General features: G+C 45.6%; 2 protein-coding genes across 6 annotated transcripts in view; both read left to right on the top strand.

Moving 5' to 3' along the window:
* LOC121679687 (seizure 6-like protein) overlaps positions 1 to 5854 on the top strand; it is a 65099-nt gene extending 59245 nt beyond the window's left edge. For 2 of the 4 annotated variants that reach the window (XM_042058593.1, XM_042058592.1), the window contains exons 11-17: positions 190 to 384; positions 839 to 1030; positions 4148 to 4342; positions 4648 to 4683; positions 4867 to 4981; positions 5319 to 5424; positions 5549 to 5854. In XM_042058593.1, coding sequence (XP_041914527.1) covers positions 190 to 384; positions 839 to 1030; positions 4148 to 4342; positions 4648 to 4683; positions 4867 to 4981; positions 5319 to 5424; positions 5549 to 5578 — 869 coding nt within the window. In that variant the 3' untranslated portion in view covers positions 5579 to 5854. The remainder of the gene's footprint in view (positions 1 to 189; positions 385 to 838; positions 1031 to 4147; positions 4343 to 4647; positions 4684 to 4866; positions 4982 to 5318; positions 5425 to 5548) is intronic. The other 2 variants (XM_042058594.1, XR_006021389.1) reach the window with 2 other exon arrangements.
* A 2839-nt stretch (positions 5855 to 8693) lies between these two features.
* tpst2 (tyrosylprotein sulfotransferase 2) lies at positions 8694 to 14329 on the top strand. Of its 2 annotated transcripts, none has more exons than XM_042058599.1 (6): positions 8694 to 9022; positions 9758 to 10508; positions 10928 to 11245; positions 12280 to 12478; positions 13856 to 13906; positions 14066 to 14329. In XM_042058599.1, exons 2-6 carry the CDS (start codon positions 10012 to 10014, stop codon positions 14090 to 14092), a joined length of 1092 nt encoding a protein of 363 aa, XP_041914533.1. In that variant the 5' UTR covers positions 8694 to 9022; positions 9758 to 10011; the 3' UTR covers positions 14093 to 14329. The 2 variants fall into 2 exon arrangements, with proteins under 2 accessions (XP_041914533.1, XP_041914532.1); XM_042058598.1 differs by having other exon boundaries at positions 8694 to 9142.
* The last annotated feature ends 357 nt before the right edge of the window (positions 14330 to 14686 follow it).

Genomic DNA, 14686 nt, shown 5'->3' with positions numbered 1-14686 from the left:
TGATATTGATTCCATGCAAAGGCTTGGGCTTCAGGGCCCCCTGACCCCTTGGGCCCCTAGGCCTGGGCCCGGTAGGCCCGTGCAGTAATCCATCCCTGATTATATTATTCTATTCTATTCATGTACCTATAATGGATAAATCTAACAGTGTTGTGTCTCGTGTGTTTCATGTGTTTTGTGGCGGAACAGAGGTGTCTCGGAACGACTCGTGCCCAGACTTGCCCGAGATCCAAAATGGCTGGAAGACAACGTCTCACACGGCGCTAGTGCGCGGGGCACGCATCACCTACCAGTGTGACCCAGGATACGACCTGGTTGGCAGGGAGACCCTCACCTGTCTGCTGGACCTCACCTGGAGCACACAGCCCCCCTTCTGTGAAAAGAGTGAGTGTGTGTGTGTGTGTGTGTGTGTGTGTGTGTGTGTTGTGTGTGTGTGCTTATCTGAGAGTATCAAGTATAACAGCACTAGCCCAAATGTTCAGTGCTTCTTACTACCCTCACCTTGTAGAAGAAGGTCTTATAATAGGGTTTGTTTGTCTGTGTATTTGCTCACATCACTCAGATTCAGAAGAGGTCCAACGTGCTTCAGAGTTTTATATAAGGCACAAGGTCACTGTAACTCAATCCTCTTACATGATCAATCATCCAGATCCAACTCAGAATGCAAATGCAACATTTTGGCAATTTGGTTTTACTTTAGTTGCAGTAATATTGTGTGATTGACTGACTGTCACCTGCAGTCACCTGACTGCTCTTGTTCATTTTTATTTTTTGCCCCCCTCTGACCTTCTTTCTCTCCATCTCTCTGTCCCTCTCTCTCTCTATCCCTCTCTCTCAGTCATGTATTGCTCAGACCCAGGCCATGTGGAGCACTCCACTCGGACTCTGTCTGACCCCAAGCTCCTGGTGGGCACCGCCATCCAGTACACCTGCAATCCTGGCTTTGTCCTGCAGGGCGGCGCTACTCTCACCTGCTACGGACGGGAGCCAGGGACCCCTGTCTGGACATCCCGACTGCCTCACTGTGTCTGTAAGTCTCTCAAACATGGGATAGGATAAACACACACACACACACACACACACAAACACACTCACACTCTCTCTCTCTCACACACACATACACATTCACGTGCCCACTGAATGACCATAGCATCTATTAGTGTGTGTCACTGCTTGCCACAATGACAAAGGACTGCATTGTTTACAAACACACACACACATAAACACATACACACAAACAACCAAAAAACACTGTGCAGATAACCATGCAAACTTCATTTCTAAAATCTCCACATATTTACCCCAGTGGGTTATTGGTAAGTGTGTGTGTAGCTTCCGAAGGGAGTGTTTGCACCATTAACTTCATCGTTTGTGGCTCCGTTCATTTGATTGAAACATCCCTCCACTGGCTGGGAAGCGGGATCATTAGTGGCAGAGCCCCCTGCTGTGCGCTGTGGGCTGCGTGCTGTGCACAGGCCTCCAACACTTCCCGTCTGTTTGGCACTCTGCTACTGCAGCATCCCACACGCTGAGCGGAGTGGAGCACAGAGGAGAGGAGCAGAGGGGAGGAGAGGAATGGATAGGAGCAGAGAGGAGTAGAGAGAGGAGAGGAGAGGAGAGGAGTGGAGAGGAGAGGAGCAGAGGGGAGGAGAGGAATGGATAGGAGCGGAGAGGAGTAGAGAGAGGAGAGGAGAGGAGAGGAGAGGAGAGGAGTGGAGGAGAGGAATGGATAGGAGCGGAGAGGAGTAGAGAGAGGAGAGGAGAGGAGAGGAGAGGAGAGGAGCAGAGGGGAGGAGAGGAATGGATAGGAGCGGAGAGGAGTAGAGAGAGGAGAGGAGAGGAGCAGAGGGGAGGAGAGGAATGGATAGGAGCGGAGAGGAGTAGAGAGAGGAGAGGAGAGGAGAGGAGAGGAGAGGAGCAGAGTGGAGAGGAGCAGAGGGGAGGAGAGGAATGGATAGGAGCGGAGAGGAGTAGAGAGAGGAGAGGAGAGGAGAGGAGAGGAGCAGAGGGGAGGAGAGGAATGGATAGGAGCGGAGAGGAGTAGAGAGAGGAGAGGAGAGGAGAGGAGAGGAGCAGAGTGGAGAGGAGCAGAGGGGAGGAGAGGAATGGATAGGAGCGGAGAGGAGTAGAGAGAGGAGAGGAGAGGATAGGAGAGGAGTAGAGAGGAGCGGAGGGGAGGAGAGGGGGGGAGAGGAGCTGAGCAGAGGAGCAGAGAGGAGCGGAGCAGAGGAGAGTAGCAGAGAGGGGAGGAGAGGAGAGCAGAGAAGAGGAGAGAAGGGAGGAGAGGAGATGAGAGGAGCAGAGAGGAGAGGAGTAGAGAGGAGAGAAGTAGAGAGGAGAGGAGCGGAGCAGAGAGGAGAGGAGTAGAGAGGAGAGGGGAGGAGCGGAGAGGGGAGGAACAGAGAGGAGAGGGGAGGAGGGGAGTAGAGAGGAGAGGAGCGGAGCAGAGAGAAGAGGAGTAGAGAGGAGAGGGGAGGAGGGGAGAGAAGCAGAGAGGAGAGGAGCGGAGAGGGGAGGAGAGGAACAGAGAGGAGAGGAGTAGAGAGGAGTAGAGAGGAGCAGAGCAGAGAGGAGTAGAGAGGAGAGGAGCGGAGCAGAGTGAAGAGGAGTAGAGAGGAGAGGGGAGGAGGGGAGAGAAGCAGAGAGGAGAGGAGAGGAGTAGAGAGGAGAGGAGCGGAGGCGACGGCAGAGCCAGCACACCACAGACGTGCTTTCAGACGCACCATGGAAACACAACAAGGGCCCCGTCTCCATGGACACCGTCCAGTCAGATGGAACACTAGCTTAATTATCAAAATCGAACGACTCCTGGCGAGGAGCGGAAAATGTGTTTATCAGGGATTGGGCCAACTGGGACAGGGAATCAAACAGACAAAAACGCTGTGTGCTTGTGAAGGGACGTGATTGTGTGCTAGAATTCTCTTGTGGTGTTTGCCACTTTTGTTAACCCCTCCCTGCATGATATTTCACATCTGCTGGGGTTTGAGGCATTTGTGCAGGCAGGTGCCAGTAGTATTAGTATAGTATAGTAAACTCAAGTTTTTCTGTCAATAACACATGCAAGATTTGTGACCGAACAACATGATCCGTGTCTGTTACAGTTCATATCACATAACAATTGCATGATCTCTCAAGCAGTCATTCGGCATAATAGTAAGCACATTATTTCTTACTATTACCCCCCACACACACACACACACATCAAGCTGGACTTCTGACCTGGAAAGTAGAAGAGCACTCACACTCTCTGGGCAACAAGCCAATTTGATGTGAGCACATCCAAAATGGACAGATTGGCCAGCGAGATCCAGCTGGATTGAGCCATTGCAGTAGTTATTATAGATCCAGCTGGATTGAGCCATTGCAGTAGTTATTATAGATCTTTTTGGGCAGTGGGGAATTCTACGTTTTTGCAGTCCATGGCCTCCGTTCACTCTAACACTGGTACTAGAGCATTTTCAGGCTTTTTCCGCCATAGATCATCATGTTAGATTAGAGTCAACTTTACTGGTGTACAGTTTGATGTACAGTTGACTTTAATGCTGGTATTGTGCAGAGAGTTAGACAGTCAATGCAATGCAGCTTAGCAGGAGTGGAAAGATATAGTATTATTTATGTATAAAGTGCAGGTATGAATAAATATTACATGACAGTACTGCTATGCTCTAGGAAAAAGACAAGGGTTTTTGTTGTGCTCAGATGAAATCTCATCACCACAGTGTTTCTATGCTTTAGTACAGAAACAAGGCTTTTTGCCGTGCTCAGACGAGATCACATCTGCTTAGGTTTGTTGGCGGCACCAGTAGAAGCATGGAGATAATATTATGTAGGTTTATACTTTGAATAAACATAAAGACTTAGTATAGACAAAGTTATCAAAACCAAAGACTGCAGTAAGAAGAGCAGACGTTTCAGCACAATACTATTCTCAGTGCTCTAGTTACTCATTGGTATGCAGGAGCTTCAGTCACAAAGACGACATCCACATTTAGATCTAGATATGTAATGTTGTTTTTTTCTTTAATTTGTCTCGCTTATCTAAATCATGTCATGATTAATCATCTAAATGTTTATGTTTTACTGAGTTGATGGTTTTATACAGTAAGTGTTGGAATATTGATGTTTTTCTCTTCTCCTCGATGCTAAGCGGAGGACTCAGTGTCGTGTGAGAACCCAGGGCTACCAGAGAACGGCTACCAGATCCTGTCCAAGCGGCTCTACCTACCGGGCGAGTCCCTCACCTTCATGTGCTACCAGGGCTACGAACTGGAAGGAGAGTTCGCCATCAAGTGCATTCTGGGAAACCCCTCGTTTTGGAGTGGCCCACTTCCTCTCTGTCGAGGTAAGAATTAAAAGGAAAAGCGTTAGTGTAAGAGACTCTGCTTCCGATCTGAAACGATTCTGGCACAGATTTGCATCCTGCCAAAAAATACTAGCCTGGGTGAACCCAGATGTACCTGTTAGGAAATTTGAAAAATCCTTTCTCTGTGACTAGACTACATGCTTGTAGTGTAATGTATTCATGTATCGTTAGTCTGTTGTATCTTGTTAGTCTGTTGTATCTTGTTAAGTTGTTCACTTTAAAATTTTGGGCTGAGAAGAAAAAGAAACATTTTGTGACTTTTTGTGAATGTGTGTCCCTTCCAGCCAGACCAGACTGCTTCGGTAACCACGCTCTGGAGGGTAAGTCTGTCCAGCTCAATAACACCACCTGCTCTTCTGATTCCGCGCCGATATCTAACTTCACCTCCTCCTGTTCACATCCTTGATGATGTCCTGCGTCTGTCTCTCTGTCCTCTGCTTTCCTCTTCCCCTCTCCTGCCTCTGCGGCCTGCTTGCGCGCGTCTCCGCGGCGACATTGGTCAGTGGCGGAGGCGGCGGCCGGCTCCTCTCTGGACGGGGGCAACATGGCGCTGGCCATCTTCATCCTGGTGCTTCTGCTCTCAGTGCTGCTGGGGGGCCTTTATGTGTATGTGACGAGGTCAGCCGCCCTCCTGAACGCTGGGAACGTGTGTGTGCTTGCGTGCGTGCGTGTGTGTGCGTGCGTGCATGCGTGCGTGTGTCTGTCTGTGTGTGTGTGAGAGAGAGAGAGAGAAAAGAGGGAGAGAGAGTGAGAGAGTGCACTTTACCTTTGCTGAAAATGAGCTAGCCTAAAACAATTACAGATAAAAGTATAACTTCACTGAACATCACATCTTCCTGCTTGTGTTTGTCAGCCTACTCTATCTATCTATCTATTTATCTATCTATCTATCTATCTATCTATCTATCCATTCATCCCCTACAAGTTCTCATGCTGTTCTGTCTCTATCCTGCAGGTGTCGCTATCACTCAAACCTGCGTCTGCCTTTGATGTACCCACACCCGTACAGTCAGATTACCGTGGAGACAGAGTTTGACAACCCACTCTATGAAACAGGAGGGGTGAGAAACATTCCTCTGTTTCTCTAATTTCACTGAAATAAAGTCTGTACGTGATAGTGAGAGTGCGCCATGTTGTGCTGAGTGGCATTCTGTGAAGGTTTTGGTCTGTGTTTGTCTCTTCCAGGACACAAGAGAGTACGAGGTGTCAATATGATGAGCGGTCCAGCAGACTGCCCCCGATCACCCCATCAGATCATGTGTAAATAGCCCTGCCCTTTCCCTGTCCTCAGCCTCATAAAACATGTCTGCAGTATGCACAGCTGCCACTAGGGGGCAGACAAACACAACCTGAGAGAGATGCAATGACAGAAAACCGGAAAAGCACTAGAGTAGTGGGGCCTCATGAAGAGAGAGGAACTAGATAATATGTGGAAAAAACATGTGACATGCATAAAGAGAGAGAGAGAAAGAGAGAGAGAGATACTGTGTGTATGAGTGTGAGAGAGAGACAGAGAGATATATACTCTGTGTGTGTGTTTTTGTGTGTGTGTGTGTGTGAGAGAGAGAGACAAAGGGAGAGCATGTGTTTGTGTGAGAGAAAAAGAGAGAGAGAGAGAGAGAGTGAGATGTATCTTTTTCTCTGTGTGAGAGAGTGAAAGAGAGAGAGACAAAGGGAGAGCATGTGTTTGTGTGAGAGAACTTGATGGAAAGACAGAAAAGGAGGAAATAGCTCGGTGATGCGATCAGTTAAAGCCTTTGCAGTGTTTGTAAAACATAAGGATTGCTTACTTGAAGCATAACAGTGACTATGATTCTGAAGTAGTGATTAAAAAATACATATGTACTTGATATAGGAAGGCATCCATGTCTCATTTAATCATTTCAGAGAGAGAGAAAATGAGACTGAAAGAAATAGAGAGAGAAAAAGACAGAGGTCAAATGAAATGAGACACAAGCTGATAGGCCTATAGGTTCTTCTGTAGAGTCCTCGACAAGTCAAAAATGCATAAATGGGGACCTATGTCTGGGGCAGATCTATAGGACAAAGTTCAACGTATCAGTCTTCTACACCCCTTCCCGCCTGCGGTCATTTCTACGGCTTTGTACTTCAAACAGTTTTTAGAACAGGTTTTGGTAGTCAGACCTCATGCAAGTAACATAACAAAAAAACAGATCCACAGGGAAAAAAGTATTTATTTTGATGTAAATGTGATGTTTTCTGCTGATCAATGTACATTTTGGTTTTGAAAATAATAAAAAGGTACATGAAACTGATTTCCCTAAATAAATAGTAAAATAAACACAACAATAGATTATTTCTTACAAAAAACAAGAAGTGTCTTTATTTTTTTCCACCGTGTTGAAGGATGAGATGGACTGTGTCATGATACTTCCTGTGTGGGTCCCTTCTGAATCATCATCATCATCTCTGATACATGTAGGCAGCTGCTACTTCAGGTTTATTTATATAGTGCCGTAACATCTGAACATGTCTCAAGCAAGTTTCCAGAACCCAGCTTGAACTTGAATTAGTATCATTTGTGACTGGATATCAGAGTGCACAGTCAGTCTCATACATAATTATCACACAGTTATGGTTCCTCTATCGCAAATTTGTAGCACAGTAATTATACACAAGAGGGCCTTTGTGGTTAGTTGTCTATGCTTGATCACCCACAAGGACCTACAGAATGAATACTCTTAGCTGAGCCTCAGGATATTCAAATCAAATCTGCAGACACACAGTTTATTTTTCTTTTCAGAGCCCTCCCAGCCTCAGATCATAAAGTCGCAGCATGGAGGATGGCTCCAGGGACTGGTAAAGCATTGGAGAGCGGTGCACACATAGATATTAGAAAGCTAGATACTACATTGTCCATCGTGTTCTATTTGGTGGCATCGTAAACGTGGCCGCCATATTGCTGGGGGCAACACCTTTACTGTCTATGGGCAACACTTGCCGGCAATCAGACACCTGTCTGATTTCCAGTCAGAGTCACATGCTTTTCATGCAATTACTGTTACCCCCACCAAGATGGCGGGGCTATTTACATACGTTCTGGAGCCCAATGCGGTATCTAGCTTTCTAATATCTATGGGTGCACGGTTTCGCTGGGAAGCGGCGCTTGTGACCTTGTGGTGTGTTGGATTAAACTTTAATAATCCCAGTGACAGGAAGGAAGGGGAAGATCAAAATAACATCACATTTTCTCTCTATTGGTTCCTGCCTGCAGAACTTCACTAAGTCAAATACTGTGCAACCTTGCTCTCACACACATTGATTGTCTCAAAATCACTGCCAGGTTATTTATTACTTCTCTACCTATTCATTGACACTTGATTGCCTGATCTGTTACGTTACACAGAGCATGTCATCATTGTATGGTCCATTAATAAACCGTTCATGGGTTTTATACACAGTAACGTGCAGAACTGGCAGTAATGTAAATGAACCTAAACAGACTAAAGTGATGGCCAATAAAGGTTGGGGCACTTTAGAGAGGTCTTATCCATTTTTATTTATCAAGCCTTTATAAGTATTATCCATTTACGTGAACACAAAGAGCTCACTGTGTGTTCACTAATTCACGGATGGGATAATGCAGAGACCAGATTCCTTGTATACGTAAAGTATAAGAAAAGTATACTTGGCCAAGAAACCTACATTTTTTACATTTAATTTTATGTATCAGTCCTTCAAGCCCTATTTTATTTATCAACCCTTTGTCATGTCAGTATACTCTCCCTTGACTGCAATCTTTGTGTAGAACATGTCACCCATGTTCCCTTCACTAGAGGGCTCTGTTTTCCAAAAAAAAAGACACTTTTCTGCCAGACACACAACTCAAAGACAATTCTGCCAGACACACACACATACACACTCCTCACAGACGATTCTGCCACAGAGTGCGTCCATGGGAACGCCCTCTTTAGCCTGTTTCTCAGAGTGTTTAGGAACGTATGCGATTTAAGCACAGCAATGCACCAACACATCTCTGTGCTGAAGATTTCTCCCTCATACTGAGATACTATATGAGTATCTTGAAGAGTAACTATGTGACTGCCATCAAACTATTTTACATTAAAATGCCAAAATGGCACTTACTGTAGGTTTCCTACAAATATAAATATATATGTGTGTGTGTATATATATATACTGTATATATGTATGTGTGTGTGTGTGTGTGTACATTAATATATGTTTGAATGTTTTGGAAAGTAGACAGTTGTCAACAATTGTAAAATTCATTACATGTTGGAAAAACTGGTTAATTTCCTTGTGGTTTATCCTGATGTTAATATTTCCTGTAATATTTCCTGGCACTGTGTGCCAGATATTAGGTGTGTCCCCTTACTGTTTCCTATCCAGATAAAAGTTTCTTTTCTTTGAAGAGTAATTCCTTATCGTTGTTGCAGGCTCTCAAGCAATCCGTGTGGTTTTTAAGCTGGGCCAGGGGTTCCTCTTTGCTCTGCTTCTTCACGACTGAACAGGAAGTATCGTGGGTGTCGACAAACGGAGGGTTCAGCTAACTGACCTGTGCAGATAAGCATCCACGGAGCGAGAGCCAAGTTTTTTTTTTGTTGTCCTCTTCGACCTGTTCCCGTACAGAGCTGGGTTTGTTTGCCGATTTCAGTGGATTGTGGTAGAGCACTGCACGTGAGTGTCGACTGAATTAACTACTTCCTTGCATTTCTAATCTCCTCCTGCAATCTCACCAGAGGAACAAACCACTGGCTGCTTTTAGTTTTTCCGCTTGAGGCTCCAAGCGCTGCAAAGGTATAGTATCATAAAACTATGCTTTCTTTGCTTTCACTGTGTGCTGGTTGTGTCCATTCACTACTCTGTTTTACTCTCTGCTAATAACACTACTACTTATGCAGCTGCAACAACTACTACAGTACTCTCAGTACAGTGGAATTCATATTGGCAGTGGCAGTGCCTGTTTGACAAAAAACATTTGCATGTCAACTTTGAACTCTTCTCTTGAATGCTTCACATACATAAGATATGCTTGAATCTGGACTTTGAATGCTGAGCCTCTGAAAGCAGTTTCAACTTTAACTGCGTTCATAGTTACGTTGTAGTTCCTGTTAGATCAACTGAACAGCTTTCACACTTTCCGTTCTGCCTGTGTAGAACTTATAGCAGCAGGTCTTGTCATGTACTTTTGTTTCTGTCTCTGAACACAACACCCACGGCCATATCCTGGAGCATAGCTAGATATGTCAATCTTGCTGCCTAAACAATTGCTCTGTACAATCTATACTGCCTGATACTGTTTGTTTCAGACTCTCCATGGCCTCTTTTTTGTCCCTAGAGTAGCCCTCATTCTGTGCTAACCTATGACCCCGACCGTTTCACTGCAGTGTCCTCTCCTCTCTTTCACCTCAGCATGTCTCAAGATCCGTAGGCCCCTGGGCTGCATGCTTTGGCTAGGTCTGACCAGCCTGGTGGCTGGAATTTTCGGCTGGGTCTGACCAGCCTGGTGGCTGGCATCTTCAACTGGGTCTTAACTGCCTGGTGTTTGGTGCTTTTGGCTGGGTTTGACCGGCCTGGTGGCTGGTTCTTTTGGCTGGGTCTGATCGGCCAGGTGTTGGTGTGGAGAGGTGCTGCCGGCGGGCCGGCGGCCATGTTTCTTTAGCAGGATGCGTGTGTCCCTGCGGCGCGCAGCCTCCTCGCTGCTCTGGCTGCTCTTCCTGACGCTCCTGGTGAAGACGCTGCATTGGCTACAGGACTGCCCGGATGACCCTTACCGGAGCAGCAGTGCCTACGTGCTGGTGAGGGACCTCCACAACCAGCTGCACGGCTACAACCGCAGCTCGCCGCTGGTGTTTGTGGGCGGCGTGCCGCGCTCTGGCACCACCCTTATGCGTGCCATGCTGGACGCACACCCGGACATCCGCTGCGGCGAGGAGACTCGGATCATTCCCCGGCTGCTGGCCCTGCGGCAGGGCTGGGCAACGGACAGGGCGGAGAGGGAGCGCCTGAGCGAGGCAGGGGTCACACAGGAGATGCTGGACGCCGCGGTGACGGCCTTCCTGCTGGAGGTCATCGTCCGTCATGGAGAGCCGGCGCCGTTGCTATGCAACAAGGACCCCTTCACCCTCAAGAGTGCCGTCTACCTTTCTCAACTCTTCCCCAAGTAAATCTGAACACAACAAAAAAGCACTCAGTAACATACATACTTCCTCTCTCATGCCATTACTTTCAAAGAGCAATTTCATCACTTTTTGTATGGATCAGTGATATCAATTGGCAGAGATTTTCACCTCTAAATAAGATCTATATGTATACATGTGTACAGTATATTTCCATACAGCGTAGTTCCATAACATAAACTATATGTGTACTATAATGCTGTATATTTACACACAACGTACTTCTATAAACAACTGTTCTCTTTATCCCTCACTTACTCTGGTGAAAGAATAAACACTAACTCACCTTTTATTTTCTGCCTAGTAGTGAGTTGTTTCTCCTCTCTCTCTTTCTCTCTGACCTTCTGCTCTCTTCCTCCCTCTCTCTATCTCTCTCCCTCTCTCTGTGTCCCTTCCTCTCCAGTTCCAAGTTCATCCTGATGCTGCGTGATGGCCGAGCGTCCGTGCACTCCATGATCTCGCGGCGGGTCTCCATCACCGGCTTCAACCTGTCCAGCTACCGCGACTGCCTCAGCAAGTGGAACCGCGCCATACAGGGCATGTTCTGGCAGTGCCAGCAGGTGGGCACCCACCGGTGCCTGGAGGTGCACTACGAGGACCTTGTGCTCCATCCGCGTGCCAGCCTGGAGCGTGTGCTCCGCTTCCTGGAGATGGACTGGCATGAGGGCGTCCTGCATCACGAGGATGCCATAGGCAAGCCAGGCGGCGTGTCCCTGTCACGGTAAAATATACAGAACACAGAACAAAAGTACTCAAACTTAAGTGTATAGATTTACTTTGTGTGTATATATATACTGTATGTGTGTGTGTGTGTGTGTGTGTGTGTGTGTGTGTGTGTGTGTGTGTGTGTGTATGTGTGTCTGTGTCCCCTCGAAAACGAGATGTTACATCTCAAGGGGTTTTCCTCTTAATAAATTTGTGATTACAAAATTTGTGTGTGTGTGTGAGAGAAAGAATAAAATATGTATAGATTAAATGCCTTTGAAAGCAGAACAGCAGAAGCAGTAGAGAGGAAGTACATTGTGAAATCAGGATGTTTCACACAAATATTCGTTATTGGCAGGGTGCCATGTGTCTATTTTACATTTGTAATTTAGTTATGTGGAGCCTTTTCTTACTGTGGTGTAACCAACCCAAACAGCTCACCTGCAAAGTGGTGTAAATCAATGATGACAACAGGAGTTCAGAAAAGTAACACTGAAGAAAAAAAATCAATCACTGGCACTGCACTGCAGGGCAAGAATACAGACAAGAGTGGCAACACTGCACTCAACATATTAAATGTCTTGCTGATGGAAGGTTCACACATTCATTAAAGTCAGTGTTTCATCGTAGGAGTTATTCTAGAGTTCACCTTTAACAATGCAACACATAACCACAGTCATTTCACAAGGCAAGGTGTGCAAAAAGATGTGAAAGAAGTCGGTTAAACATTTCCACTGTCTAGCTGACAGTTGGTAGTCACACAACAGAGGAACAATAAGGCTGTTCAGTTACATGCCCACTTCATTTGACTTTGTGGCTTAAAACCAAAATTTGATGCGAAAAAGCTTAAAGTAGGTTAGCCGGCCACAAACCCGCACTATAAGTATCTGAGGTTTCCCTTTTGTGGGCTCATTTTTGTCTCGTATACAGCTGAAATAGTGTCTGTGCGGGTCCCAATACTGCTGTGACAGGAAGTCTAACTGAGATGAGGTGTATAGATAAGGTGTATAACTCTACTTTCTACTTTCGTGTGTTGCTTGCTGTTTCAAGCATCGAGCGCTCCACAGATCAGGTGATCAAACCGGTTAACCTGGAAGCTCTGACGCGCTGGGTCGGACACATTCCTCCGGACGTCCTGTCTGACATGAAGAACATCGCACCCATGCTGCGCAGACTGGGCTACGACCCGAACGCCAATCCCCCCGAATATGGGCAGCCAGACGCCGTGGTGATCAACAACACAGACCGGGTACACACACACCTCAGTGCCACACTTTCAAAGAAACCACTTCACTGTCAATCTGAATATCAGTGCACTACACATTTGGACCCAATACATTCATAGTAATTAAACACCGATAAAAGTAGGTGAAGGTGAAGTAGTGAAAGGCTCTCGTAAGGCTATTCTGTTGATGTTTTTTTCCCCACAAAGGTTGCTTTGTTGGTGATTTTGTTTTTGATGGTAAATAGGCATAGTTGTTGATTGGCCCACTGTGGGAGGAGAATTTAACATCTCTCCTGTATGTCTGGTAGAAAAAAAAAGTTTGTGGCACCACACAGCCAGCAGCCACTCAAATGTCATTTGGTTAGGCCCCGGCCGTGGCGCAACTGGCTGGGGCACCTACACCGTACACCGACTCTTCTCTCCCACTCACTTCCTGTCATTCTCCACTGTCCTGTCAATTAAAGGCATAAAAGCCATAAAAAAATATGTCATTTGGTAAGGTGAGAGTGGGCAGTTTCATAGGACATGTTCAAATAATGTGTCCCTTCACCACACCCACAAGATTCAGCCAGTCCTCCAGATTACTGTTCTCGCTCTGTTGACAGCACACTGAGAACCAATAACACAGCATGGGTGTTAGCATTTCAATGGCATGACTGAAAACAAACAGTTTTTTTGCCATGTTAACCTGCAAACTTGCACAGGTGTAGGCTAACCTAGTGAAACAGAATGCTCGACGAAACACTAAAATCTTGAATATAGGCTACTTAGATTCGTCTGGATTTTCCATGGAAACATGCAACACACTTTCATGTCAAGACACCTTTTTTTTAAACACACAATTTGTGATTTATCCTCAACCTGTTGGTGTAAATGTAGCCAATTCATTCAGTCGTCTTATCCCTGAAAATGTCAAAATGACAGCTATAGGCCTACTTGAGATAAAATTATACAGTAAATAAGTGATGATCCACACACCAGGGAGGGTTTTTTTTTTATCTGCAGCGAGGTTTCGAGCCCCATGGCTCTTCCTTCACACTAGACCGGGAGACGTGGGGCTCAAAACGTCACTGCAAATAAACAAAAGAACGTAAATGGGAATTCCCTAGTGTGCTGATCATCTCCTGTAAATGGGAATTCCTTGATGTGCTGATCATCTCCTGTAAATGAGAATTCCCTGGTGTGGGGATCTTTTTTCTTGTACACTATGCTATAGATCCTGTACCCATCCAAATGACTTTTGGGAGGTGTGTGGCCTCTCACTGATTTTCTACTTGACGTGAACTACAGAAAATTGAGGGTTTCAGTACTGAAATTTATATAGGATAGTTTCCTAACTACCCTTATCATCACTGTTTATATGCTAATGTCACCCCATTTTCAAGTTATTCTCCTCCTTAGGTGCGCAAGGGAGAGTTCAAAATGCCATCAAGTCTGAAAGGTCAACCAAAAGTAAGTATAAAATACTTTTTGATCATGTTCATTGACTGATAAAGTTAGATTATCTGACAGAGTAATTAAGTTATCTGGTTGTTAAAAAAAGATTTGCTTATGAAAAAATAAACCTTTGACTTTGAATAACCACAATTAATATTGTTGACATTCCTTCAGGTTCAAATGAATGGAACTGCCCCATAGTCATGACAGAGAATGTGGCCGTGGTTATGGGTGAACACAGAGCAACATAACACACTGATAAAATGCGGCTATGGGGAGGAAAACGTCACGGCACACAAGACCATCTGCCCAGAGTCCAAAGGAGACTGACTGTTATGCCAATCAGAGATTGGCCTACTTAAAGGCAGCTTACCTGCTCCTCATGTACATGTGTGATTGCAAGAAATCTTTTCAAATAAAATCCGTTGTCAACTGAAATGTGAGTGTTTAACTCAACTGTAATATTTTGTGTGTTAAGAAAAAAATCTGGAACACGTTGGAACATATGAATGCCACAGATAACAATGACGTTTCTAGAAAAAAAGGAATTCTGACACAAACTGGAAGAGAATGGCTGTAATTGGCTCAACTGGAGTGAAAATTGTGGGTTTGATTTTTTAACCTAAGGCCTACTTAGACAGGGAGGCAGCGAAAGGGGTTTCAGTTGCGCAAGAATAATCTCTGCATTCAGTGTGACTTACTTACTGAGAACGGGTTTATGTGCCTGAAACAACTCACAATAGCAGGCTACTTGACAGGACAATGTTTGTCATTGTTATGCACTAGCCCTAAGCA

The sequence above is a fragment of the Alosa sapidissima genome, chromosome 13, assembly GCF_018492685.1.
Source record: "Alosa sapidissima isolate fAloSap1 chromosome 13, fAloSap1.pri, whole genome shotgun sequence".
Classification (NCBI taxonomy): domain Eukaryota; kingdom Metazoa; phylum Chordata; class Actinopteri; order Clupeiformes; family Clupeidae; genus Alosa; species Alosa sapidissima.
Note: the sequence above shows the minus strand (reverse complement) of the source record. Positions and strands in the feature narration are given on the sequence as shown.

Bases quoted from the DNA above. Each gene is read 5' to 3' on its own strand.
- tpst2 (XM_042058599.1), top strand. From the start codon at position 10,012: ATGCGTGTGTCCCTGCGGCGCGCAGCCTCCTCGCTGCTCTGGCTGCTC. The intron at 11,246-12,279 runs GTAAAATATACA...TGCTGTTTCAAG, and splicing joins GGCGGCGTGTCCCTGTCACG to CATCGAGCGCTCCACAGATC. The intron at 12,479-13,855 runs GTACACACACAC...TCTCCTCCTTAG, and splicing joins TGATCAACAACACAGACCGG to GTGCGCAAGGGAGAGTTCAA.